The sequence below is a fragment of the Lithobates pipiens genome, unplaced genomic scaffold, assembly GCF_037356315.1.
Source record: "Lithobates pipiens isolate NorthernLeopardFrog02 unplaced genomic scaffold, aLitPip1_a1.2 Scaffold_16, whole genome shotgun sequence".
NCBI classification, from domain to species: Eukaryota; Metazoa; Chordata; class Amphibia; order Anura; family Ranidae; genus Lithobates; species Lithobates pipiens.
In genome coordinates, this window is record NW_027507748.1 from 152,363,492 (window position 1) to 152,390,125 (window position 26,634).

Sequence of the window (26,634 nt, forward strand, 5' to 3'; positions counted from 1 at the left end):
AGAGAGGAAAGCTTTTTGGGCTCAAACGGCCAGTACCTGGTAATGGGAAAGAAATAAGAGGGCAATGAGATATTGCTGAAGATGTAAACCAGACTGGGTGGGTACACCATAGAAGACCGACCATCGCTAAACCAATAATCATACCTCTTGTGGACAAACCAGGGGAAAAAAAGGTGGGGAAACTAAGCCGTGTGTGCTCTCCTGAATAGAGTGTAGCCTGACTGGTAAGAACGGGGAAAGACACTGTATAAATGGGTCCTGGCCGGAAGTGCGTCACCCCGCACCAGAAGTGACGCCGACCGGTCTAGCCACATAATATATTCAGCATAAGGTGTGCTACGTATTAGAGCTGGTGGGTGTGCACTCTCATACGTAGCATACCTTATGCTCAATATATTAGACTGCACACACTTCAGAAATAGGCCAAACTCTTAAAGCACGTCTACTATCTAGAGGATACAGTAAATGCTTATTATGACAAGCTTACAAAAAGGCAATGCACCAAATGTGAAATGAATTGATATCACAACAAAAACTCCCATTGTGAAATCCACAATCAAATTTATTACCAGATTTTCATCTCACCGCACTGAAATTAGGAATGGTATGGCCAGCCATTGGCACCTCCTTAAGGAGGATCCAAACCTAAATAAATACATTGGCCAGCACCCTGAAATAACTTTCAGGCGAGCCAAATCGCTTCAGGATAGACTTGTTTCTAGCCATTATATTGGAGAAAACCCTGTATCTCTGCACACCCACTAGGTACTTCACCAAGTGGGAGATGTACTTTTTGCACCTGGGTTTTGCTGGGCCATAAGTTTACACTCCCTAATAGACATGTGCATTCATTTTCGTCCGAATGCATTTTCGTCCGAATTTCAGGTATTTTCGTTATCGAAGCACAGAATCCAAAAACCAAAACATCCGACATAAATAAATGCTTTATTTTCGTTTTGACACAGTTCAATACAGATAGGAGATTCGACGTGACTCTGACAATAACAATCTGTGTCTATTGAACTTGTATCATAACAGTTCATTCACACAGAGGCAACACGACTTCCAGAGCGACTTTGGGAGGCAACTTGGACACGACTTGAGTGTGAATCACAGTGGGACTTACAACACGACTTTAATGTAAAAAAAAAAAAAATGGCGTGGGGGTCCCCCTCAAAATCCATACCAGACCCTTATCCGAGCACGCAACCTGGCAGGCCGCAGGAAAAGAGGGGGGGCGAGAGAGTGCCCCCCTCCTGAACCATACCAGGCCACATGCCCTCAACATTGGGAGGATGCTTTGGAGGTAGCTCCTCAAAGCACCTTGTCCCCATGTTGATGAAGACAAGGTCCAGGGTTGTGGGGGTCTGCCGGCGGGGGGCTTATCGGAATCTGGAAGCCTCCTTTAACCACTTCCCGACCAGCGCACGACGATGTATGTCGACAGAATGGCACGGGCAGGCATATTGGCATACATGTACGTCCAATATTCGTTGCCGCCGTGCCATCGGGAGCGCGCCGCCGGCGGCGCGCTCCCGCGCTGGTCGGGACCCCCGTGAGTCCGGTCGCGGGACCCGCGGACTCGATCGCCGCGGGCATCCCCGCGATCGTCTCACGGAGCGGCCGAATGGAGGAAATGCTGTATAAACAATATTTTTCCATTCTGCCTAGCAACTAGTGACGCTGATCTCTGCTCCATGTGATTGGAGCAGAGATCAGTGTACACTAAATGAAAGCCCAACCCCCCCAAAGTTAGTAACACACCCCTAGGAACACTTAACCCCTACACTGCCACCCACTGGTTAACCCTTTCACTGCCAGTGTCATTTACACAGGAATCACTGCATTTATATAGCAGTGATTACTGTATAAATGACAATGGTCCCAAAAATGTGTCAAAAATGTCCGATGGGTCCCCCACAATGTTGCAGTCACAATAAAAATCGCAGATCGCCGCCATTACTAGTAAAAAAAAAAATAATAAAAAATTATTAATAAAAATGCTATAAAACTATCCCTATTTTGTAAACGCTATAACTTTTGCGCAAACCAATCAATAATCGCTTATTGCGATTTTTTTAACCAAAAATATGTAGAAGAATACGTATCGGCCTAAACTGAGGGAAAAAAATGTTTCTTTATATATTTTTGGGGGATATTTATTATTACAAAAAGTAAAAAATAATGCGTTTTTTTCAAAATTATCGCTCTATTTTTGTTTATAGCGCAAAAAATAAAAACCGCAGGGGTGATCAAATACCACCAAAAGAAAGCTCTATTTGTGGGAAAAAAAGGACGTTAATTTTGTTTGGGAGCACGACCGCGGAATTGTCAGTTAAAGCGACGCAGTGCCGAATCGCAAAAAGTGGTCTGGTCTTTGACCAGCAAATTGGTCCGGTCTGAAAGTGGTTAACAAGGGGCCCCCAGATCCTGCCTCCCCCTGTGTGAAATGGTAAGGGGGTACAAAAGTACCCCTACTATTACACCAAAAAACTGATAAAAGTGTTAAAAATTACAGGAGACGGTCTTTGACAAGTCCTTTATTAAAGTCTTCTTTCGTTTTCTTTCTTCTGGTCTTTTTCCTTCATCCTTTCTTCATCCTTCGGTTTCTTCCTCCATCTTCTTCTTCCTCTGATCCTCTTCTTCCTCTGATCTACTTCTTCTTGCTCCGGTGTTCTTGTCCGGCATTTTACTCCACGGCGTCTTTTCTTTGTTCTCAGGCCGCTCTGCACAATGGGAGGCTCCCGCTGTGTGATGCTTCTCTTGTTCTGACAGTTCCCCCTCTCTCTCGCCCCCCATCTTTCCCTGCTGCCTGCCAGGTTGCATGCTCGGATAAGGGTCTGGTATGGATTTCGAGGGGGACCCCACACCATTTTTTTTGGCGCACGGTTCCCCTTAAAATCCATACCATACCCGAAGGGCCTGGTATGGAATTTTGGGGGACCCCCACGCATTTTTTTTTCTTAATTTTTTTTTTTCTTTTTTTTTCATGTTAATGCTAACATGACCTGTGTGCAATGCAAATAGCCTTAAAAAAACCCATAGAAGACGTACAACATTAGAATCCTACTATAGCTTGTAGTCGAAATATTCGACCAGGAATGTATAATTGCAGCGTCATACAGTGAGTTTCGCTGCTCCGTCGAATCTTCTTTAAACATTCGACAGACACCATAAGCCTTCAATGACAGATTTGACCTTAATTCCTTTGGATTTTTGGATGAATGCAATTTTTTTACGAAAAACTAAATAAATAAAAACTAATTTCGGGAGTAACTAAATAAATGTATTTTTTGGACGAAAACGAAATTCCGAAACAAAATATTTCAGTCTACTCCCTAATGGTGAAACCCTTTACCCCAAATTCTCTGCAGCCTGTTATACCCAAGGTGTAGTGTATCTTATGGTTTGCCAATGGGGGCATTCTATGTGGGGAAGACGGGCAGACAGTTGAGACAAAGAATATCAAGTGATCATGTGTATTATTCAAGCAATGGAAAGATGTTGACCCTTATTAGTGGGCACTTGGATTTCTATCATAAATTTGGCACATCATCTGGCTCATTCTTTTCCTTGGCCGTCGTCCCCAAAAATCCAAGAGGAGAGGAATGGGACAAACTTATTCTCCAGCAAGAAACCCTCTGGATTGAATGATTGAACTCCATTCATCCTCCTGGATTAAATGAAACTCAATCCTATAAGCTTTTTTGTTTAGTCTGCCGCTGTGTCTGTTTCGTTTTCTCCTTTGGCCCATAATCTATGGGGTTAATTATTGGCTCCTGCGTTCAGTGTTCTATATTCCTTTAACATAGTTATTTTTTATTAGATCACTTAATATGTTACTTATCTATACTGATGACTGGAGCTCAATAATCCCATAGGTGGGCCAACCTTTACTCCATATCTGTTATTTTGGTCTATTCATCTCTTTGTTAAATCCCACAGCCTTAGAGATTTATATATCTCAACCCAATTTAGTACAATATGTTTTATTATTTCTGGGGTTATGAATTTGTATTTTTTTTTATCTACCAATTGCTATAAATGATGTTTTCTGCATCTATAAATGTTTCAATATTTTGTTATGTATGTGAATATGTATTGCTTTGCTTTTGACCAGCTGGTTGCTGCCTATCCTTGTGACCCTGGTGGGGTTATGGAGGCTTCCTTGCCTTCCTGTGTGGCCAAACAGCGCCACTCACCCTGTCTCCTTCTTTGACCAGGTGCGTGGCGATTGGCAGGTCTTTGGGTGGCTCGCTCTCCTCCCCTGTCTCGCCCTCGCTGCCGTTCATGGGCCGCTTGCCACCGCAGCTTGCGGCATCTTCCGGCGCATGTGCAGCAGCTTGTGGCCGGGCCGATCATCGTCCATTCCGGCTGGAGTGATGCATTTCAGGTCTGCGATTGTGGGGTAGTTATCCCCTTATCCCGCCTCTGCTGCCATCTCATTGGCCATTTGCTGCCATTTATACAGTGTTTTTCCCCCGTTCTTAAAAGTCAGGCTACACTCTATCCAGTAGAGCACACACGGCTTCGTTCCCCCACCTTTTTTTCCCCTGGTTTGTCCACAAGAGGTATGATTATTGGTTTACGTATATAAACCTATATAGTGTTGGATATATGCCTGCAATAATTATTTGGTAAGCCCTTGCTATATTATCTACTATACACTCAGCTTAACCATGTGTGCTTCATGCGGCCTGCCCTTCTTTATACCCAAACATGCTGCATCTGTGCACACTGATGTAGCTTTGTCTGGTTTTGGTATATGTATATGTAGCACTGACATTTTTTTTGCCTACTAATGTAATATTAATGTGAATACAATGTAAACCTATGGAAAATGTTACTCATTAGTATTTGGCACCATCTAGTGACCAAAACTAGAAATGGACTTTAGTTATTTTCCTTTTCATAGTGTTGGAAAATGACAGGAAGTGACTGTTTACTTTTGTTATTTGACCTTATCTACCCAGAATGCCAGATGACCTACCCATGATCACCCTCTACTGAACTGCATGCTGGGTAGACTATATAAGAACCTGCGCGGCCATTTTCTTTCTCTTCTGGACACATGGCCTGCCTATGAGGACATGTGAGGAGGTCTCAAGACAATTGCAGCAGAGTGGAGCTGACTTATCCTTCAAACCCAGTTTGGTGAGAGGGCTGTTACCCACAGTTTCTTATGCACTTGCATACACCTAGACTTTGACACAGTGTTGCTGGGGCCTGTAGTCCCGCAGAGGAGAATCTAATAGACAGACTGAGTTTAAGCAGGCCTCAAGCCTATCCTGCACTTCACTATTAACACTGTGTTATACCAGAGGCAATTATAGGTGTATATATATCTTGAATGAATGAATGAATGAGTGACTTGTATAGCGCTACCTATGCGAACTGAATCGCCTCAGGGCGCTTCCTTGCCACCGGTGTCCATCTGCAGCTTTTTTTTTTACGTGGTCCTTAAACCTCTAGGGTCCTGACACACTTACAACACATACAACATTGACATACACATATTATGGCCAATTTTTTTGGGCAGGGTCTAATTAACCTACCAGCATGTCTTTGGAGTGTGGGAGGAAACCGGAGTACCCGGAGGAAACCCACGCAGGCACAGGGAGAACATGCAAACTCCACATGCATACACCTCCACTTGGAGGTGTTACTTGAGTCTCTGGGGTTGTTTAACAATATTATGCTTTTCTTTTAATATGTGTTTGTAATACTATGTTTTTAACTGTATCCAATTAAAAAAACATCAATTATTTTAACCTATCCTATGCGTGTGCCTGCAAAGTCCATTTTTTTATTTCCTATATTTTTTCTTCACAACAACAATTGGGACGTTGCCACACATTTATCTGTTTATCCACAGAGTCACCCTGTGAAGATAAATTAAAATCTGCAATTTTTTGTCCTACTAAAAATAGTTATATCTACACCTCATGGTGACCTGGGAAGAATCTCCTTTCATTGGTGGTCTTGGAAGAGCCCCTTTACACTGGTGGTCAATGAAGTGCCCCTTTCATTTGTGGTCAGTGAAGTGTCCCTTTGAACTGGTGGTAAATGAAGTGCCCCTGTACATTGGTAATCAGTAAAATCTCACTTTAAATTGGCGATCAGTTACACTGATGGTCAAAAAAGTGCATGCTTACATTAGTGGTCAGTGATTTTGCTGACCCTTACATTGGTGTGCATCAGCTTCTGAAGACGCTTCCTGGGTGGAGCGAAATGCATTAGGCAAGGATCACTTCCGGTGACGTCACACCTGCTCGTTGGAGCACAGATCGAGGGTTTGAATTTCAAAGCAGCGTTTTTACATGCTAACACATAAGTATTATTATAAGTGGAAAATGGGCTTTTAAAATGTTTTTATACCAATAAAAACAGTATCATGCTATGGATCCCTGCTAGTTCTCTTGCCCTTTACATATGTGAGGAGCCTATACATATAGTTTTTCCATGGTTGTTGAAATACCTGAGGAGGAAAAGATACAGCCATTCACTGGAGAATAGATATCAATACAGATGCAATATATACTTCAATTTGGTAAATGCAGGCACATCAGGAGGGGAGCACGGAACGGACGGTACTTCATCTGACAGCACTTGTCACTGAAGCACATTAAAGTGGTTGTAAACCCTTACAACAAACTTTGACCTACAGGTAAGCCTAGATTAAGGCTTACCTGTAGGTCCAAGAAATATCTCCTAAACCTACACGGTTTAGGAGATATTTGCGGAAAGACAGGCACCACTGTCTACGGCGCATGCGCCGTAGACAGCGGCGCGCAGACACACTGAGCGCGCCGTGGTCAACGGCGATATGCCGCGAATGGCGGCCCCGTGCACATTCGCGGGAGTGACGTCATCGCGGCTTCGCAGAATGACAGAGGTGGAGCAGCGAGACCCACCGAGAAGATGGATGCGCCAGACTACAGGGGTCAGTGGTGACTTCGCTGGCTCCTGTGTCAGGTAAGTGACACATAATGGACTACTATGCGATACATAGTAGTCCATTATGCTTTACCTTTGCAGAGAATGAAAGAGGAAGTCAACTCATCAGGGTTTATTTCCTCTTTAAGCACTTTAAAGGATTATTCACAGACAATATTTATGGATTTATGCACCAAATGAGAATTATATTTTTTATATTCTTTATATAGTCAATGATTTTGTTCACTTTATTGATTTATGTTGTAGGAGAAAACTTGGAATTATTTTATTTTGTTCAATCAATACACAAATTCAAAGATATATGGGCAGACAATGCTGGGCATTTATACCTTACATTTTATGGAACTTGTAGCCTACATCCCAAAAGCAGTCTGATAAGATCATTCTCAGCATCTGCACACAGCACGGGAAGCATAATATTTAAACAATGGAAGAAAATGTCTCCTTACATTGGTGGTCATTGAAAAAGTACACTCTTTTATTGGTGGTCAGTAGAGAACTGCCCCTTTACAGTGGTGGTCAGCGGAAAAGTGCACCCTTCTATTGGTGGTCAGTGTAGTAATACCCCCTTACAAGGAAAATAAGCAAAAAAGTGCCTCTTTAGCTTGGTGGTTGGTGAAAAGTGCATCCTTTAGAGGCCAGTGTACTTGTTGAAAAGTGCCATACATTGATAATCAATGGTAGAATGACCCCCTTAAACTGATGGAAGTGGAAAGAATATAATTATAGATTAAGGGTGAATGGGAGGAATTTCTCCCCTACAAACAGCTAAAAACAATATTGGTGTCAGTTTTTAATTACTTGAGAGACTAGAAGAGAGGCCCAAATATTGCCATACTATTTGTTCTGCCAAGTGACATTGATGCCCACTACACAAGAATCATCGGGTGGGAAATATGTCACTGCTCAAGAAGCACCAAACAACTTCTGGAGGAATCCTAAGGTTCCATGGAATGCTGGGTTATTAAAAAAAATGGCTGAGAAAAAAAAAGTACAGCTCTTAGTTTTCAGTCCCCTGCTGCTGGACTGGACAGAGTTCTGGCAGATACAGAAGAGCAGTGTTAGGATGTTTTAGACTGGCTGAAGAGCAGCTTGGGTATGAAAGTACTGCCCACTGCACCCCAAGACTGAACAAAGTGCAAAGCCTCATGGCTAATGTAGTTCCCAGTAGAGCAGCCTGATTCAGGACAGAGATAAACAGAATGGACTACAAGTCCTAGGGGATGAGCAAAGAGATTGAAGACTAAAAGTCAGGGGTGCAGAAAGAGAAGTCTCATATGGGGAGCAGAGTGAGGAGGATCTCTATCTAGTGCTGAGGGAGAGACAGATGTTGCATGTGAGAGGAGGCTGTGCTGTACCCAAGTCCTGTACTTCTGAGCTGCTAGACAGAGGGACTGCTACTGCTATGGACTTACATACTGTGCTGCTGTGAGGCTAGAGAGCCCAGTGCCCCTGTTGTATCCAGTCTGCTGTGGACAATTTATCCATTGCTGATACTGCTAGCAGGGATTGGGCCACTGAGAGCAGGACACCAAGTGCACTCTATACCACTCTTATTCCAACTCTCAATTGCACATATACCCACCCTATATCACATTATACCAAACCTTTACCGCATCTGAACCACATCTACCTTGGACCTGTGCTGAGACTATACCATAACTATACTGTACCTAAACTGCATTCAGGTTAACTAGGACTTTCGTTAAAAGAGAGGTAAAGGTTTTTTTTTCCTCATTCGTACTTACCTAGGTGGATGCAGCATCGGTCCAATGCTGCATCTGTCCCCTGGCACCTCCACACTGGGAACCAAGTGATCAAACACCGCCGATTGTTCGGTTTTGAGAGCTCTGTGAGCAGAGAGCTGTAGACTGTCAATCACAGCTCTCTGCTCTTTCTCCTCGATCATTGGAGCGCTGAGCTGTGAGTGGCTGTGGAGAAGCTGTCTCTGGCTCTCAGTGGCTCGCTAAGAGCCTGAGACAGGTGTCAGTCCAGGCACCTGGTGGATCCAAATTTCGTGGTGAGGATGACATGGTGCACTGACATTGGTGACAACAGCAGAGAGCAGACTTTGGTCTGCTCTCTGCTGAAAACGGGTCACAGGAGTGCCCAACAAACTGTACTCCTGTGAGCCATAGGAGGAGTCCAGCTAAACAAGCTTTGGCTGGACTTCTCTTTTACGTGCACACACGCTCTTAAAGGGTCCCAACTATAGCCAACAAAAGAACATCTATAAGGACTACTCCTACTGTAATAATACATATTTTTCAAGCCCCTTTGTTTCCCTGCACATCCTCCTTTTCTTTTGGACAGTGCCCACCCAGTCGGTCTAGGACTAGCATCGCCACCATAAATGCATTCTGACAGTATAGGTCCAGCATTTTGTAGATCAAATGTTACTACTGCTCATTGCTGTGCTTCAGGTAGCCTTGCTGCTGTTTAAGATGGACTTCAGCTATCTCCTTATACCCTAGTTCCTACTGTTAATTGTTTTGTATAGCAAATTGTGTCACTACCATTGTTAATCAATTTTATGCTTGCCCAGTTACCAACCATATTGGGTGACAATATATTAAGTTTGCCTTTACTATCTGGTTTGGTGCCTGTGTTCTTTGATATAGCACTACAATTAGGTACTAAGTATTACTTTCACTGAATTCCTGAGGTATTGTATGTTTGAGAAGGTTGAGGCAAAGAACAGGGGACTCATCTTATCCAGCGGCTCCTACGGGGCATAGTGCTACATTACTTTTGGTGTGAAAGACAGTAGTTTACCCAGAGACAATGAGAGGCAACCAGTCAGGTGTCCTCACTTATTGATACTTGTGCTGTTTTGCCTGACGGTGATATATTTCTGTTAATGTGGTTGTTAAGCCACTATCATATCTTTATATTATCCCCTCTGTCAGATAAAAAGCTGTATCCTAGTGCCTGTGCTTTATTTAAAAAAAAGCTGATTTCTACCTGTTTTAACAGCATCTCCCAGAGATCACGTGACTCCAGGCTCTCTGCTCTCCCCGTCTGATAGCTCCAGCGGGTGTGCCGAGATTCCCCTGTTGACGTCAGCCAGGGAGGTGGGGAGGAGAGAGCCTGGAGTCACGTGAGGGGAGGGTAGAAACTGGCATGATTAGCCATGTATTTCAGGTGATACAGTGGGCCAAATGACACAAGCACCCAGCTGTATAACATGTTTTAAGGAAACAGGATCCATTTTTTTTTTTTGGGTTAACAAACGCTTTAAGCTTGCTACACTATTTCCCCATCACTTTTCGGTGTGTGTGTATATGCTAGCATTTTCAGATATTGTGTGATATTCTGTATTAATTCCTGCTGTACTTGTTATCTTTATTGTATATTGTTAAGTTAATTCACTATTTAATTTTGCTATTACACCCCTTTCACACCAGGGCATTTTGCAGGCGCTATAGCGTTCGAAATAGCGCCTGCAATCCACCCTAAAGAAGCTGCACCATTGTGTGTAGTGTGAAAGCCCCGAGGGCTTTCACACTACAGCGGTGCGCTGGCAGGACATCAGAAAAAAGTCCTGCCAGCAGCTTCTTTGGAGCGGTGAAGGAGCGGTGTGTTTACCGCTCCTCCACCGCTGCTCCCCATTGAAATCAATGGGGCAGCGCTGTAATGCCGCTGGCAAAACACCGCTATTGCGGCGTATTGCCGGCGGTTTTAACCCTTTTGCGGCTGCTAGCGGGGGGTAAAAGTGCCCCGCTAGCGGCTGAAATGCGCCGCAAATCCGCCGAAAATCTGGCGGTAAAACGCCGCTAAAAATAGCAGCGTTTTACCGCCGATGCTATCAGCGGTGTGGTGTGGAAGGGGTCTTAAAGCTAGTCAGACTCCACAAGATGTGTTGGTGAATTTTGGGCCAGTTTGGGGGGGGGGGAGCTACATAAAAGTAAGAGATTTAAGAGAAGTGTCAAAATGATTGAAAGTGGCTGGGGAGGGTGAAGGTTTACATTAAATAGTAGGTCCAAAATGATGTAATACACATGCGGAAGGAAGAATAATAAGAGTGTATACTAAACTGTGCAATCACGTTTCAGTGTACAATACTAACAAGATTGCTGCATGGCAGAAAATTTGCTCTTTTTGCAGAAAAGACAAATTATTTCTCTTCTACAATAAAAAGCCATCCTGTCAACAACTTTTCCCCCCAAGTAAATGTATGCTTTAACAGCAAGTAGGCAGGCGCCTACAGAAGGGTTAATTTTTTTTTCTTTGTTGACTCATGTTTTGTAGTTATTTGGGTCAGGTCTGCTGTCTTTCCTGTGAAAAAATGTAGGTGTGTGGTGGGTCTGAGGAATTGATTGGCTGGATTTTCCCACCAATTTTAAACTAAAGGGGCTCTTTAGTGCTTCAGAGGAGAGCGGCTGGAAATGCTGACAAGATGTAGGCCTGATGGTGCCACCAGTTGGGGGGGGGGGGGGTGGCAATCGGGGCCCCCTGGGGGACTGCGAACCTCAGAACTCTTAACTACCAAGGATGGACTGATCTTTGCCAAACATGGACTATATGAGCTTTGTGCTACTTAGTCATGGACTCTTGCTTCTAAATTACTCTCTGTTGTTCTTCATGTATAATTAACCTATGGGCACTAGAGCACCTTGTATGGGAATACATGTGACACACTGCCTGACAAGAATTGTTCCTGTGGGATGCCTTTCTTCAGTAAAGTTCTCATTAACTGTTGAATGCTTGGTTCAAAGTCTCTTCTTAAGTGGTACATTGCATGGCGTATCCAAAAAACAGGGCTTATACCATAAGGACTGTAGGTTAGAGTAGATACAGTACACTTTAGTTCAACATGTAGTTTGCTGTGTAGTGTAGGCTATATTGCCATTGCTAGGGACAACCATACATGTATCATTAGCTTAAGGCCACCAACCAGCCAGGGAATGGGTGCCTGGCATAGGGCAATGGTCACTCTGGTTGGTGAAGGGGTATTGTGCTTGTCCCCTCCACTATTAGCTAGTTTCCCACATTTTGGGATCGGGCCTGCAGCTCAGAGTACCTAAGGGCCTATCCTGGGAGTCACGGGAGAGATGTAGAGGGGGTCCCTAAGAGTCAGAGAATGAGCAAGCAAACATGTAGTTACAGAGTGAGGTTAATTTCCTGTATCCATTAGTAACTGTGGACTTGACTAGGAATGAGGTGCTAGGAATTGCTGGGTTGGTAGATGCCGATGCAGCACAGGTTTCTAAAAGCTGAGCACATGGGAGTTCGTGTTTTCTAACTGTGGTAGTGTTTGCAGTGCTTAGTGTAACAGTACAGTCAGTTAGCAATGGCTTAATAGAGGATTATAAAAGGGTTGTAAACCCATGTGTTTTTTTTTAAATAAAAATAATAAACACATCTATACTTACCTGCTCTGTGCAATAATTTTGCACAGAGCAGCCCCAATCCTCTTCTTCTGGGGTGCCCCGCCGGCACTCCAGGCCCCTCCTCTTCATTGGGTGCCCCCATGGACAGCCTCTTTCCATGGTGATACCTGTGGGGGCTCGCTCTCGAGTCCTATTGCTGCATCTATAGACACAGACAGCGGGATTCAAATTTGATTGACTGCAGCAGGAGCCAATAGCTCCTCCTGCTATTAATCTCTCCAGTTAGGAGAGAGACAGCATTTGGAGCTGCTGCACTTTTGCACATTGCTGGTTTGATTCGGGCTCAGGTAAGAAGAAAGGGGGATCTGCAGCACAGAAGGTTTTTCCCCTTAATGCATAGAATGCATTAAGGTGAAAAACCTTGAGGGTTTACAATCACTTTAACTGTGTTCATTGTGGCTTGCTTCTAAGTCTAGAGCTATGCTTTAATGCTGAATTTTGCATAATAGCACACTCCCACCTGGAACCTAGGCAATTAGGGAGCTTAAGCCTCACCCACAAACACAAGCGAGTTATACAAAAACTGATAAAAGATGGCTTCCCTTCCTTCCCTGAGATACTCATCTCCACTTTAGCCCCCAGATGGTGCAAGCATATTATTTGCAATAAAAAAAGCCATGTTTTCTTTAATTGCTTTGGTTAAAGGGTTTGCTGGTATAGCGCATTGCATATACATGCATATCTACATTTCGAGGAGTTGGACATATTTACAGCATGGTCATGCAAATGTAAAATGCTTTTTGACTGATTATGGATTTCTTCTAATATGATGAAAGGTATAGTATTTACAAAGTTATACTGTTACATACGGTGGAGACCTGTCAGGATTTTTTTTCATGAAAAACTGCATGCCTCTGCCGCAACTAGGGCGACATATACCATGCACTCATGGTAATCTCTATAAGTAAGTTTAATACATAAAGGTGCTTCAGTATCTGGCTGTGACTAAGGAAAAAAGGTCAATTGAATTAATTAAAAATTTACACTGTAGGTGTAAAAAAGAAAAAAACTTGCAATCAAAGCAGTTGTTTGTTGATTTAATTTTACAGTTTGACAATCCATACAATCCCCCCTTACAAAACAATGCTGCAAATTATGAGAAATCATGTTTAAGACAGCTTTGCAGTTGGAAAGATCTCTGTGATTACTTATTTTCCTTTCTTACTTCAATCCAATACAAATTATCGCTGCTAACTACACAACCGAGGGAAATCCCATAATCCTCTTTGTGTACTATGCTAGGCTTTGGTTGACATAACTGCAGGTGTTTGGTCATGTGTCACTTGCACCTGAGATGCTCTCAGTTATGGATTAATGATCTAGTCTGTTCTTCTTCACATGTTAGCAAATTATTACTTAAATTAAATAATAATAATAAAAAAAAAGTTACTTCATATGCACCTAGAATATATCTTGCTCACTGTATTTAATGACTTTCTATTTTTTTTATGTGCAAAGATTCTTTGCCAGGACAATATACTGTATAAAGCAGATGATATATGACATTGTAGTGTGTACCCATTATCATGTATATAGGGAGCGCCAGCACGAGCTTGCTTCAAATACATAAGGTACAGTTTGATCCCGTACTGCGTGTTTCAGTGTGCTGTATCTGCAGATGGCCTGCAATGCTAATTTTGCAGAGGATAAAAGTTGAAAACTTTCTCATGCAGGATTTCCACAGACCCTTTATTCTCACCTTGTGCTTCCATGCTGGCCTGCAGCTCATGAGAATATTCTGGGCTGTGGGGGAGCATGTAGACTACATATATATTAGAATCTAATTTTAGGAATCTGGTTAAAGAAGGTTTCTTCCCAACCTCCTCCTATTTAAAAAAAAATGCTCAACCAGCATTGTTTACCAGCCATAAGAATGAAGGGGCCAAGTAGTTTCTACACAGTAGCAGCAGTGGGGATAAAAGTATTTTACCTGGACATAGCTCCTGGAGTATTGGAGTTACTCTCATAACAAAAGACTGCACTCATTTATAGGAAGATGATAATCTGTTAGATACTAAACATATACTTCAAGGTCAAGAAGACTGATGGAACACACTCAAATTCAGAGAGACATACACAAGGTCTATATAATATTTGATCTCTACCAAATCATAATTTTACCTCACCTCCCTTCTCATTAAAAAGGAACTGCAGTCTGCTCACATAATTTGTAATACAAACATTGTTGCCATTCTGAAGCTTCCTTCCAACCACTTTGCATAATATTTTATATATACTGTGATTTTTTATGTGCCAAATATGCTGCAGAAATCTCCCTCCACTAAGTCTGGCTGCAGACATTTTAACTGTGAGCAGCTGAAGCTGCTGCCTGTTCACTTCCTGGATTTACACAGACACACAGAGGCACACCTCCAGCCCTGCAGCTCTCATTGGTCCTCTTATGACTCCCCCCCTCCCTTCCTGGCAAATTCTCACAAAAGTGAGAGAGAGAGAGCTGCGCATGATGTCATAAGCCTAGGGTAATGACCAGACAAGAAACAGGAAGTGAGCTGTATAATATGATTACTGGCTTAAAAAAATGTTTTACTATACAAAGAAAACAACAAGGGCAGAAGATTTAATAGATGGAAAGTTAAAAAATGACTGAAGGTCAGCTTTAAGTGGGAAGCCTTTAAATATTTCTTTAGAGGAATGCTTATTAAACATGGTATGTACCTTAAAAAGGAGAGGCCTGACCTTCTTAACGTCATTACATGTCATGTGTGTGCGTATGTCTGTGTGCAGGGCCGATCCTGGGTGGGTGCCCAGAGTGCGCCGCGCCCAGGCGCTGCAAGCTAAGGCAGAGGGGGAGGAAGCAGAAGTTTAGGTGACATGGATTCCCCTCCCGCTTGCTCTCCTCGCTGGCAAATAATAGGAGCGGCGAGCGGGTCAGATGAGGATAAATTCCCCCTCAAGCTGCCGCTGTCAGCAGAAGGCTCTGTTTCCTGCCCATTCTCCCTCTCTCCTTCTTTCAGCAGCGGGGAGAGCGGCTGTGTCTCAGTGTGGAAAAAGCAGCTGCGGGCTCTTCTTTTCCCCTTACCTCTCCTTCTATTGCTGCTGTACTTGGGAGCGATGCCCTCTCCTTCCTATTGGCCAGGAAAAAAAAACCCATAACAATCAAAAAAGGAGCGCAACGGAGGATCATGGGACATTTAATCCCGAGGACTGGAAAGCCCATTGCAATCCTTAGAGGGAAACTGCAGCCCCCAGCATGCCAAGATGAAGGGGAGGGAGAGAGAGCCAGGCTATGGGTGACCCATTGCATCTGGTGGCAGGTGACGGTGGCAAGTGACACTCTGCGTCAGGCTGCAGGCGACGTGGCAAGTGACACTCTGCATCTGGCAGCAGGTGATGGTGGCAAGTGACACTCTGCATCTGGCAGCAAGTGACACTCTGCATCTGGCAGCAAGTGACACACTGCATCTTGTGGCAAGTGACTTTCTGCATCTGGTGACAGGTGATGGTGACAAGTGACAAGCTGCATCTGGTGGCAAGTGACACTCTGCATCTTGCAGCAGGCGACGGTGGTAAGTGACATTGCATCTGGCAGCAGGCGATGGTGGCAAGTGACATGCTGCATCTGGTGGCAAGCGACGTTAGCAAGTGATGCTCTGCATCTGGCAGCAAGTGACCCTGCTGCATCTGGTGGCAAGTAACAGCAAGTAACACGCTGCATCTCGTAGCAGGCAATGGTGGCAAGTGACAAGGTGCATCTGGTGGCAGGCGACAGTGGCATGCTGCAAGGTTTACACTGGTTCTGCATTATGGTGAGTTGAACTATTTCATAATATATTACAATGTAGTAATAGAAATAATTTGATTCAATCATCCTGACACCATATCAAGCATGGTGTCTGGATGATTCAAGTGCTAACACATCCTTTGGAAGGATTATTTCATTTTCCTGCAGAGCTGCAGACTTTTACTGCATTTAAGTCCTTTATTTCTTGTTTCCAAATCCCTACATTGCTAAGTAAGTGGTAGAGCTGTGACTAGTTAATGCTGGTAAAATACAGGACATGGTAAACTCAAAAGTTTAGAATTAACGCTGATAAGCTGTTGAACATAATCCTTAGGTGTTGTGCCATTGACTCGTTGCCATAGAAACATTTGTAATGGGAGGGGTTAGTAATATTACCACGCCCATGTGGGGGCACCAGAAATATTTCTGCACCCAGGTGTCCGTGACCCTAGGATCAGCCCTGTCTGTGTGTGTGTATTGCTGTAGAATTTTAACAGAAGGAGGAGAACAGTACTCATGTGCTAATGTTTTGCATACCCCCCCCCCCCTTTTTTATTGGAAAAGAACTTAGGAGAACAATGGGGGAAAATGCTTGAGTGCAAATTCAAGCTGAGGACATCTCTATAATAGTAGCACAGTCACTAGATTCACAGCTGATGACCATGAACGCTGGACTGGAGCAGCCTCTCTCTTGCAGCTGAAGACCACAAGGCAGTCAATGGATTTAAACAATAGCAAACTGGAACAGTCTGAACTTTTGCAGCAGATGATCACAAGACAGTTTGGGCAATACGGGATATCTGGAACAGTCACACATCCACAGCTGGGGGCCATAGATAACTGCAGCACAGTGTTCAAGCTCTACTTACTGACCCTGGAGGCAGATCCTATTTGTTGGCTCTGTCCATAGCACAGAGTATGCAAAAAAGAAAAACAGGGGGGACTTTTAGCACAGAGTAGTCCAGAAGCCAGTCCTGGAAGGCTCCAGGGACAACCCCCTGGAAAATCAGCAATCCATCCTTGCATGGAAGACGATCAAGCACCAAAGACCCTGTCTGTCCAGGCTTCAGTCTATTTACCCCTTTTCTCTACTCACCTACTGGGCACACCTGCCCATGGATTGGTCAGAGGGTAATAAATATTCAGGCTGGGGATTTGAATTTTCCTACCCTAAGCTCTGGAAGTTTCTCAACAGAGCCAGGGGGAAACATTCATTCCCACAGCCTGTGAAAACAATAGACCAAAGCAAGTAATCCAGCTCCTTTGGCTACAGATTGAGCCAAAAACTAGGAAATGTTTGAGCTCCCTCCACACACATATGAATGTAAATGCACACATTGGGAGCGCATAGGCACAAAAACATTAATTGTGATAAACGTTACAGATCACCTAGCACACCATCATGAGAACAAGGTTTCTAGGCCCAATATTTCTGGTCAACTCTAGACTGATGTTCTGTAAGGGCTTGTAAACTGTTGCCTTTCGAAAATCTAGTGGACCGAAGTTTGTCGCCATTTTACAGGCAACTTTAGGCCTGGTTGGGTATCTATTTATTAAGTGGAACCTCAGCTTTAATATTTTACCAAAAATGTTGTATTATATTGCGTGTGTATGCTCTGAAAATTAACTTTAGTGGATTTTTTACTGATACCCCTAACTAAAATCTAATGGAATCAATTGCCTTCAGAAGTCACCTAGATAGTAAATAGAGTCACCTGTGTTTAATTTAATCTCAGTATAAATACTGCTGTTCTTGAAGCCCTCAGAGGTTTGTTAGAGAACCTTAGTGAACAAACAGTATCATGAAGTCCAAAGAACACACCAGACAGGTCAGGGATAAAGTTGTGGAGCAGTTTAAAGCAGGGTTAGGTTATAAAAAAAACATTCTAAGCTTTGAACATCTCACAGAGCAATGTTCAATTCATCATCCGAAAATGGAAAGCGTATGGCACCACTGCAAACCAGTTGGCCATCCGCCTAAATTGACAGGCTGGGCAAGGAGAACATTAATCAGTGAAGTAGCCAAGAGGTCCAAGGTAACTCTGGTGGAGCTGCAGAGATCAACAGATCCTGCATTCCACAAATCTGCCCTTTATGGAAGAGTGGCAAGAGGAAAGCCATTGTTGAAAGAAAGCCATACGTTCCATTTGTAGTTTGCGAGAAGTCATGTGAGGGACACAGCAAACATGTGGAAGAAGGCTGAAAGACTCTAATGTATCGAAAACACCATGTGGTGTGGTGGATACACAAATAGAAACGTGCCCCGTCCAAAATATAAAGTTTGTCAGAAAAGAAAAAAAAATTGGGCTATGGACTTTGTAGTCACAGTACAAAGACTAAATTAATTTAAAAATATATACATTTTATTTACAAAGATAGTTTTTTTTAAAAAAGAACACAAAATCAATACAGACAATTCATACATGATCAGAACATTATCCCCATAGATATAACCGCTTTTGTATAATAATGCTGAAATGATCAAAGCCATCAATGAGTACTCTCAGCAGTAAAATATTAAATGATCCATAATGGCGGAAAATCAAAAGGGATTGAAAAGTGATGTTATGCTCGACATGTTTCGTGTGTCCTCATGTTTCTTCCAGAGCTTATTCTGATCGACTAGAGAAATGGAAAATTCAACAAATAATTGCGAAAAAAAAAATTGCTAAATCGCTAAAATTGCCCATGACGCTGGGTGGCCACACAGTATCTTACACTGCCCAAATACAACCGTGCATCCAAGCTCAAACAAGACTGCGCTAAATCGAATTTTAAATAAATACCAAATACCAACTTAATACCATTCATATTACTATATGTTGTTACAGATTCTTTGATTGGATGGTATTGTGTTCTGCAGTAACAACTCTAGTCCCTTTTCACCATAATATCTTGGTGAGCTTCATATATAATTTTTTCTATTCTGATTGACAATGATAGTTGATGCATGTATAATAGTGGTTATATTTTAATATTTGTGTATCTATATATTTTTAGATCACTTGGTGGACTTTTCCTTCTGGATTAGCGTAGGTTCTGATTACATTCCGTTGATGTAAGCACATTTTGTATTACATTTGGTGCTCCTACACATTGGAATTTCTGTTCCCTGCAAAGCTTCTGGAATTTTTATAACGTTATTTTAACGTCCAGTGTGCATAAGGCCTAATGGACACTTTGGGGATCCATTAGACTGCCTATATCTCCCCTGCCCTGCAATGCAATGATTCCAGCACACTAGCAATAGTAGCCGAAGAATGACAGCTGTGACCCCAGAAGTGACGTAATACACGTCACATCCAGGGTCATTAGTTACAGGAGGGAACAGGATTCCTCCTGCATACTCTGAGAGTCCCGTAAAAAAAATTATTGGGTAGCTCATTTTTACTGGAAAGCCCTTTGCCAGCTCTTAAAGCCAGTATCAAGCGCAGCAGCTGTGAGCTTAATATAACCACTTGTCTACCATGACATTTCCAAACATACTTTGGTAGACAAGTGGCTAATGTAGCTGATATAACTGCACATCTTCCATTTATTCACTGTTTTGCTGTGCCAAGGGCCCTGTGCCAAAAACTAGTCAATATAGCACAGGGCCGCATGTAGCAAAAAAATAAAAAAATAATAGAGGTGATAACTCTAATGCATTCTACTGCACAAATGAATTCATTTCTGTAAATAAATACTTACCTCTCCCTCGGGCCCATGCTTCTGAACACAGTTTCACTGTAGAAAAATCTTACTCTGAAATTTGCTGCGAAACTGACACTTCTCGGAGCGCTAATCTACTGTGCCCTTCGCTGCCCTCAGTGGCTCCTCTCGACAACATTCACCTCATAAGAGGACCTCACTAAGTTTTTTCCCCCCCTATTTTCTCTTTTATACTTCTTTTAAAGGGATTTCTTTTTTCTTTTTTACCCGACAGGCCACAAAGGCACTTCCGTGTGACAGGATGTCTGCAGTTAGCAAAAGGCATAGCCTTGAATACAAGTTGAACCCCTAGTAACACGGAGAAACTAGCATCCAAAGGATCACACAAAAGAAGGTTTTCTTCCAAATAAAGATATTAGTAGACACCTTGTAGTTTTAGAAAGAGGCTTTTAGTTTTAAAAGTTTATAATCACTGACAGGTTTGCTTTAACGTTGAGCTATAGTATATTTTTAGGGAGTGCATATTTTCGGTTATTCCCTTCTACACCAGGGGAGGACTGGTAACGTTTGGCCACCTGGCCCTTTCATACTACGTGTAGATTCCTATGTACTAAAAGTACACCGCATGCCTCAGTAGGTGTTTAGGGAGGTGCACTTTTTTGGGGCATGGCAAACAAACCCCCCCGCCACCGGGTCTGCACTTACCCCATTCACTATCTTGGCTCACGACTCCTCTGACTCCCTCCCGGTCTCTGCTCGGTCCACTGCATCACCTGAGCCACATGTGACTTGTCCGGACCTGCCAAGTTACATCCCGCCCCTCTAGACAGACCTTATCTTTTGACATCTGAGACCTGCTCTGTTACACATTGCCATGAGTGTTCCCGGTCAGCTGCAGTCCCACTGGGTCTGCTGTAAATTATTCGATTCTGCATTAACACATTCTGTTCTCTGCAACTTGAGTCTGTGTAATTGGATATGTCCCTTTTTTCAGCAGGTGTGGAAGAAGGAGCAGGAACCATCATGACACCAGTAGGATCAGCTTTGGCCCTGGTGCCCGAGTTGATTGACTCCAACATTCCTCTGGCTGAGTGGGAGGAGAGACTTAAAAGCGCTGCATGCCTGTATCAGGTTCCCGCCTGGCTGATCGTGGAGCTGCTCATTAACACCTTGGAGGATAACGCCTGCCAAGTGGTGATGACACTCCCAAAAGAAGATCAGGTCACCCTAGAACAGATTGTGACATGCTTAAAGAGCCTGTTCAGAAATAACGTGATGATTCCAGAGATGAAGCACAGATACTTTGTTTGGAGACAACAGGAAGGCGAGAGACTCACAGTAGCACTCCAAAACCTCTGAAAATGCCAGGAGGAGAGGGATGCACGTGGCTGTTCCTAATATCAAGACTCAAATCACCTGTTGAGGGACTAGTTTGTGGTAGGATTGAAAGCTGGCGCAGTTTCATGATTTGGTGGTAGAAGTGGGTGTAGGGGAGCAAGAAGATGCAGAAGCAACTGTGGCAGTGACAAAGAGGTATTACCACACACACAGGAAAGAGGAGGCCAAAGCACCCTCATCGTTGTCAGCCATGCACACGTTGTGAAGGGAGGTCGCCCTGGACGTGACCTCTAAAAAAACAAGAACCGTTCTCACTCAAACAAGATCTGGTTCCTACCCCCAAGGGTAAAAACCTGTTATGGAGGGACCCAGAGGAGGACTGTTGGTGTTGACGGTGCAGCTGTTTTGGACATGTAGGCAAGGACTGTGGTCGGCCTGAGTTCAAAAGCTTGCCCAGGCCACCATTCAATTATTAGCTTCCAAGGCAGAGAGATACCTCCCGAACAGTCAATACAAGGTCCCAGCAAGCCAGAGTCTATGGTCATGCTAAGTCCAGTGATGGCTGCCCTTGTTATTGAACAAGAGGTCTCGTGCTTGATTGGCATAGGTACAAAGGTCACTGTAATGGAGTATGATTTATACGCCCAGCGGTTTGGGACACAAGACCAGTTGGACCCCTCCAGGCTATCCCTCAAGATAGCCAACTAATTTGCCAATCCTGGTCAAAGGAGTCACCTGGGTGAGGATCCAGATTGACGATCAAGTAATGGACCAAGTAGTGGTGATTCCCTGCCCAGTAAGCTTAGCAGTGCCTATTGTTCTGGGTATGATTGTGTTAAAGGACATGGACTTGCCCCACTTACTGGTTAAGTTTGAACATTGTGGCTGGTGTGCACAGGACTGTGGTCTATGAAATGTGTGGCTCAACTATGAAGCTCACCAAAAAGGCGATGAAGAAACAGCCTGAACAAGTAGGAGGTGCCTACACACTGCCCAAGCATAAACTACTCCTTGCACCACTCCAAGAAGTAGTCTGGTCTCTTCCCATTGGGGCTCACAACAAGCGTCAAGGGTTCACAATAATGATGTAACCCCCCCCAAGGAGGCAGTGGTGCCAGGGGAATAGTTCCTGGCATTCACCTTGACTAAAGCTCACAAAGGAAATGTCCTGGTGTTGCTCATCAACCTGGGGACAACGCCCAGCTGCAGTTTCCCAACCCTTCTACCCTAGCAGATTTGTATGTAATCCCCCATCACTGCATCGCAGAGGCGCAACCCAGAGTAGAGGCCATTTGTGGTCCACTACAAGCAGCCGTGTCCTCATTGGGTGAGTCACACTACAAGTTGCTTTGCTGTTGAAACAACTGGACATTCCCTTTTAGGACTATCCTTTACCACAGCAGAGATTGCTTCACCAACTACTTGAAAAGCATCTACTGGTTTTTGCTGCCAAACTGGAAGTCTACGGCTATACCGAAGTCACTGATCACCCAATCCATATTGGGGATGCTCCACCCATTTAGAAGCAATACTATTATATTCCCCCAGCACTGTGCCAGAAGGTCAAGGACTTGCTCTGATTCGAGAGTAGTAGCCTGTGGACTGCTATAATAAACCATAAACTAGCACTATGTGATCAATATAAAAAGTGAAGAAATTATAAAAAATCTGCCGCAGCTGTCCACAAGGTGCTACAACCTCAAAGACCACATATATATATATATATATATATATATATATATATATATATATATACCTCTCTCTCTCTCTCTATATATATATATATATATATATATATATATATATATATACAGCACTTACAGTGTTGATAATACAATCAAAGATAATGATAAGCACACAGTCTCTTGCAATGTGCTCAGGTGCTCCAAACTAAATAAAGTGCTGAAGTGCTCCAAATATATTGCTGTGTCTTGTGCCACACTCCCTTCTTGTGACCCCACTCACCAAAATTAATGGACCCTCAGGTTTGCAGTCTCTGGGTCAAACACGCTGCAATCTAGACTAGCTCTGGTTTTGTAGGGTAAACTTTGGGATTCTTCAGATAGCTCTCCACACTTAAAAAGGTCTTGAGGATGACCAAATAAATTCACCAGGCTTGATTAAACAGGCTGATAGTAAAGTACTGTTAGCTATAGATTGATTGCGCACTCAGAGTGCCACTTACGAAATTGCTGATCAGCGGCGGACCCTCTGTACGCATGTCTGTTTTTACCAGAAATTTTATAAGTGCCACTCTGACTGCGCAATCAATCTATATCTAATAGTACTTCACTATCTGCCTCTATTTTTGTTTTATCGAGCCTGGTGGATCTATTTGGTCACCCTCAAGACCTTTTTAAGTCCCAGGCTTGGCACAAATTTGTGTGTGGGTAGTGTAGGGACAGGTCAATTATCAGGGACACTGATTAGCAGCAGGGAGAGGTTCCAGATGAGTAGTGAGAGGATAGGAACATGTCATCCTACCTGGAGACCTCCCCACTTGGGTCTGGACCAGCTAGGCTGCATGAGTGAGTTTTTTCAGTCTAATTAATGTAATTACTGCCGCCGCATCACACTGCACTTTTCCACATATTGTCTTAAGGAACATGGTTTATTCACAAACAAATGCTAAAAAGAGGCATTGTAATGGACTCATTATAAACTATGAACTATCTTATGCACTGAAAAAGATGGCTGCTGCTCTGTGAAAATGTTAGTCTCGCCTAAAAAAAAAAATGTAATAAAATAGTTCACCACAGTGAGCCCCTATTATTCAGTTCCCGATAACATATGAGCACAACAATTGCAATGTGCATTCAGTCAAGTGGTGGCTTCTCACTGATCTGCTGCTCTTTGGCTGCAGTGCAGTATATGTATGGTTTTCATCTGCCTGTACACATTTCCCCACGTGTCTTCGTCAGGACGTTTTGGGGACTCTTTTTACTATTGAGTTTTTGGTGTTATCACTATGTTTTTCTTAAAGGGAGAGTGGTATCACTCTTTCAAATATTTGTATATTACACATTTTTTGTTGTAGGCATTTTGTTGTTTTGCATTATATGTTTCTTACAGACATTATCAATATTAATATTGTCTCATTATTAGAACATTTATTAATTCCTTTTGGTTTATCCATGATCACAGAATATGGGATTATTTTATTTACCTTCTGAGTTTAATTGATTTATTTGGTATAAGCAGCACAAACACATTTATAATTTTATCTATTGCCTGTCAGTGGTGCTAGCCTGTTTTTCCTTAAAAAGCATTTGGTGGGACTATCATTATAGCACTAGGCAATGGGGCCAGCCTGGAACTGCAGGACACTGTGATTGTTAAAATTCTAGTGCTGTCCTATGGGATCCAGGATGGTTGGGACTATGTAAAAGGCTCCATTCACATCTATGCATGTTGCTTTTGAGTGTTTCTGCTTTACCATGTTTTTGCCGTGATTTTCGCGTTTACTATGTTTATGTTTTTTTTGGGGGGGGGGGGGGGAATTTGGGCAGACTAAAAACAAAAAATGCACAAAGAACCTTAAAAAGACACCAAAGTGTCACACTAGAATTCACCTAAATTGCCAAACATATTGCATTTGAAATTCCTGCTTGGTGCACTGCTTTACCACCATACAGATGATTTATGTCTACTCTAATGTGTAAAATGTTTAATAACGATTTGATTCTATCATAACAGCAAATCACTGAAGCTGCAGAGCTCTCCAGGAGCTAGTGCTGTCAGTCACTGACACTGAATTCCTTGAAGTTGCACCATATTACTGAATGTGACGTCTTAAGGCAGAATGGAGATTGACAGCTCTGCTTCCCAAGAGGTCATGCAAATCCCTAAACACTTCACTGCACTGGCCTCTGTTTCTAGTATGATAGGTTATAGTCACTTTAAACAAGCTGCATTCACAATTCTACTTGTGTGTGAGATGTAAATTGATATATTTGTACCATTACTGACATAAATTAGACCAATATTAAATATTTCCAAGTACAGATTTGCATGCAGTTGCACTTGTTTTACTGTAGCGTAAGATCATTAAAATGCAGAACTCTGCAGTAGACACAGATATACACTCTAACTTTAGTAGTTTATAGTGTGCATCTTGTTATTTTAGCAGTAATTCTTTTATGTTGTCAGATGATCTAATAATAAAAAGGGTCATTTAGTATTATTTTATTGCAATCCTGAGTCACAAATAAATCACATATATAACTTCTATCATAAAATTGTAAATAAACCAGAGAAAATACCTTTTAATTGTCATGTTAGTTCTTTTTGCCCTTGTAGTCCTAACACAAACACAATCTGTCACTTGACTGCATCCTTTAAATAAGCCCAATTATAATCTTGTCTGCATTGCATAATAATCTCCCTGCATAGCTTTAGCAAGTGGCACAAGAAGTGACACAAGAAGACATCCTTACCATTTGCTGCAGTGTGAGGGATCTCCCCTGTTCTGGTCTGTATGTTTTCCTGCACCTCTCTCTTCTCTTGCCAGCCTCTGGATTGCTGCTACACCAGTGTACGTCACTGATTCTGGTCTCTTACTCTTCCTCACTGTGTCCTGATTCTTCTTCCAGGCACATAGCTTGGAAAGCAATGCAGAGTCCAGAGCTTGTTTCCTAGTAGGAAGTTTATTGTAGTCAAAGAATATACTTCTTTCCATCACTCTTACTGCATAGAAGACTCTGGCATGCATATGTATATCTGTATTTGTACTGATTAGCAGGGGGCAGGGAGGGATGGGAGCTGATCAGTCTGTTGCTTGGCTTCAGGTCACTGCCAGCTGCTCCCATTCCTGCCTCATTCTTTCTTATACTTGCTCACCTCCTCTCTTTCCCTCCCTTACTCATTAAGCAGGGACAATCTTAAAGTTGGTCAGACAATAATACATTTCTTTTGGTCAGCCTGCAGGCTGAACAAAGTAAACCTAACAAATTTCTCCATCCACACAAAGAGCATGGGATGGATGAATCCCCCCCTGCCAGGCTTTTGGATGCTGAAAACTGCAAGCGCTGGCTGTCAAAATACCCAAACAGTGTCTGTAGCTGATTGGCTGCAGCTGCTGTTCGGCCAACAGTTTTTGGAGAAGCAGTTTCAACAATTGAATTACTGTTGCCAAGCCAACTGGGCTACCCACTGTTAAATTTTTGTCTGATTCAGAGGAATCAGACAAAATCCTAACAGTGTATGGCCATATTAGAGTAGAACAGATGGGAAAACTTTTTTTTACATTTTTGATAGAGTTAGAGTCTATTCACACAGGGGCAACACGATTTCCAGTGAGACTTTGGGAGGCAACTTGGACATGACTTGAGTATGAATCACAGCACGACTTGAGGCAATTTACAAGGCAACTTGAAGTTGTCTCCAGGACAGGGGACTTTGCCAGTGGCCAATCACATAATAATCAGCTCTGTGAGAGGGAGGGGTTTGCCTAGAAAACTATTTTTACTTCCTGGAAAGTTGTTTCAGTTAAGACAGGGGATCCGACTTGGAGGCAACTTCCACTGAGATCAATGGGTACAAGTTGCCTAGAAG

General features: G+C 43.0%; 1 protein-coding gene across 1 annotated transcript in view; it reads right to left on the bottom strand.

The window, feature by feature from the left end:
• The window catches only part of LOC143982165 (septin-5-like), a 106,417-nt gene extending 80,657 nt beyond the window's left edge, over positions 1–25,760 (bottom strand). Inside the window, exon 1 of the mRNA XM_077480636.1 lies at positions 25,518–25,760. Coding sequence (XP_077336762.1) covers positions 25,518–25,520 — 3 coding nt within the window. The 5' untranslated portion in view covers positions 25,521–25,760. The remainder of the gene's footprint in view (positions 1–25,517) is intronic.
• Positions 25,761–26,634: the final 874 nt, after the last annotated feature.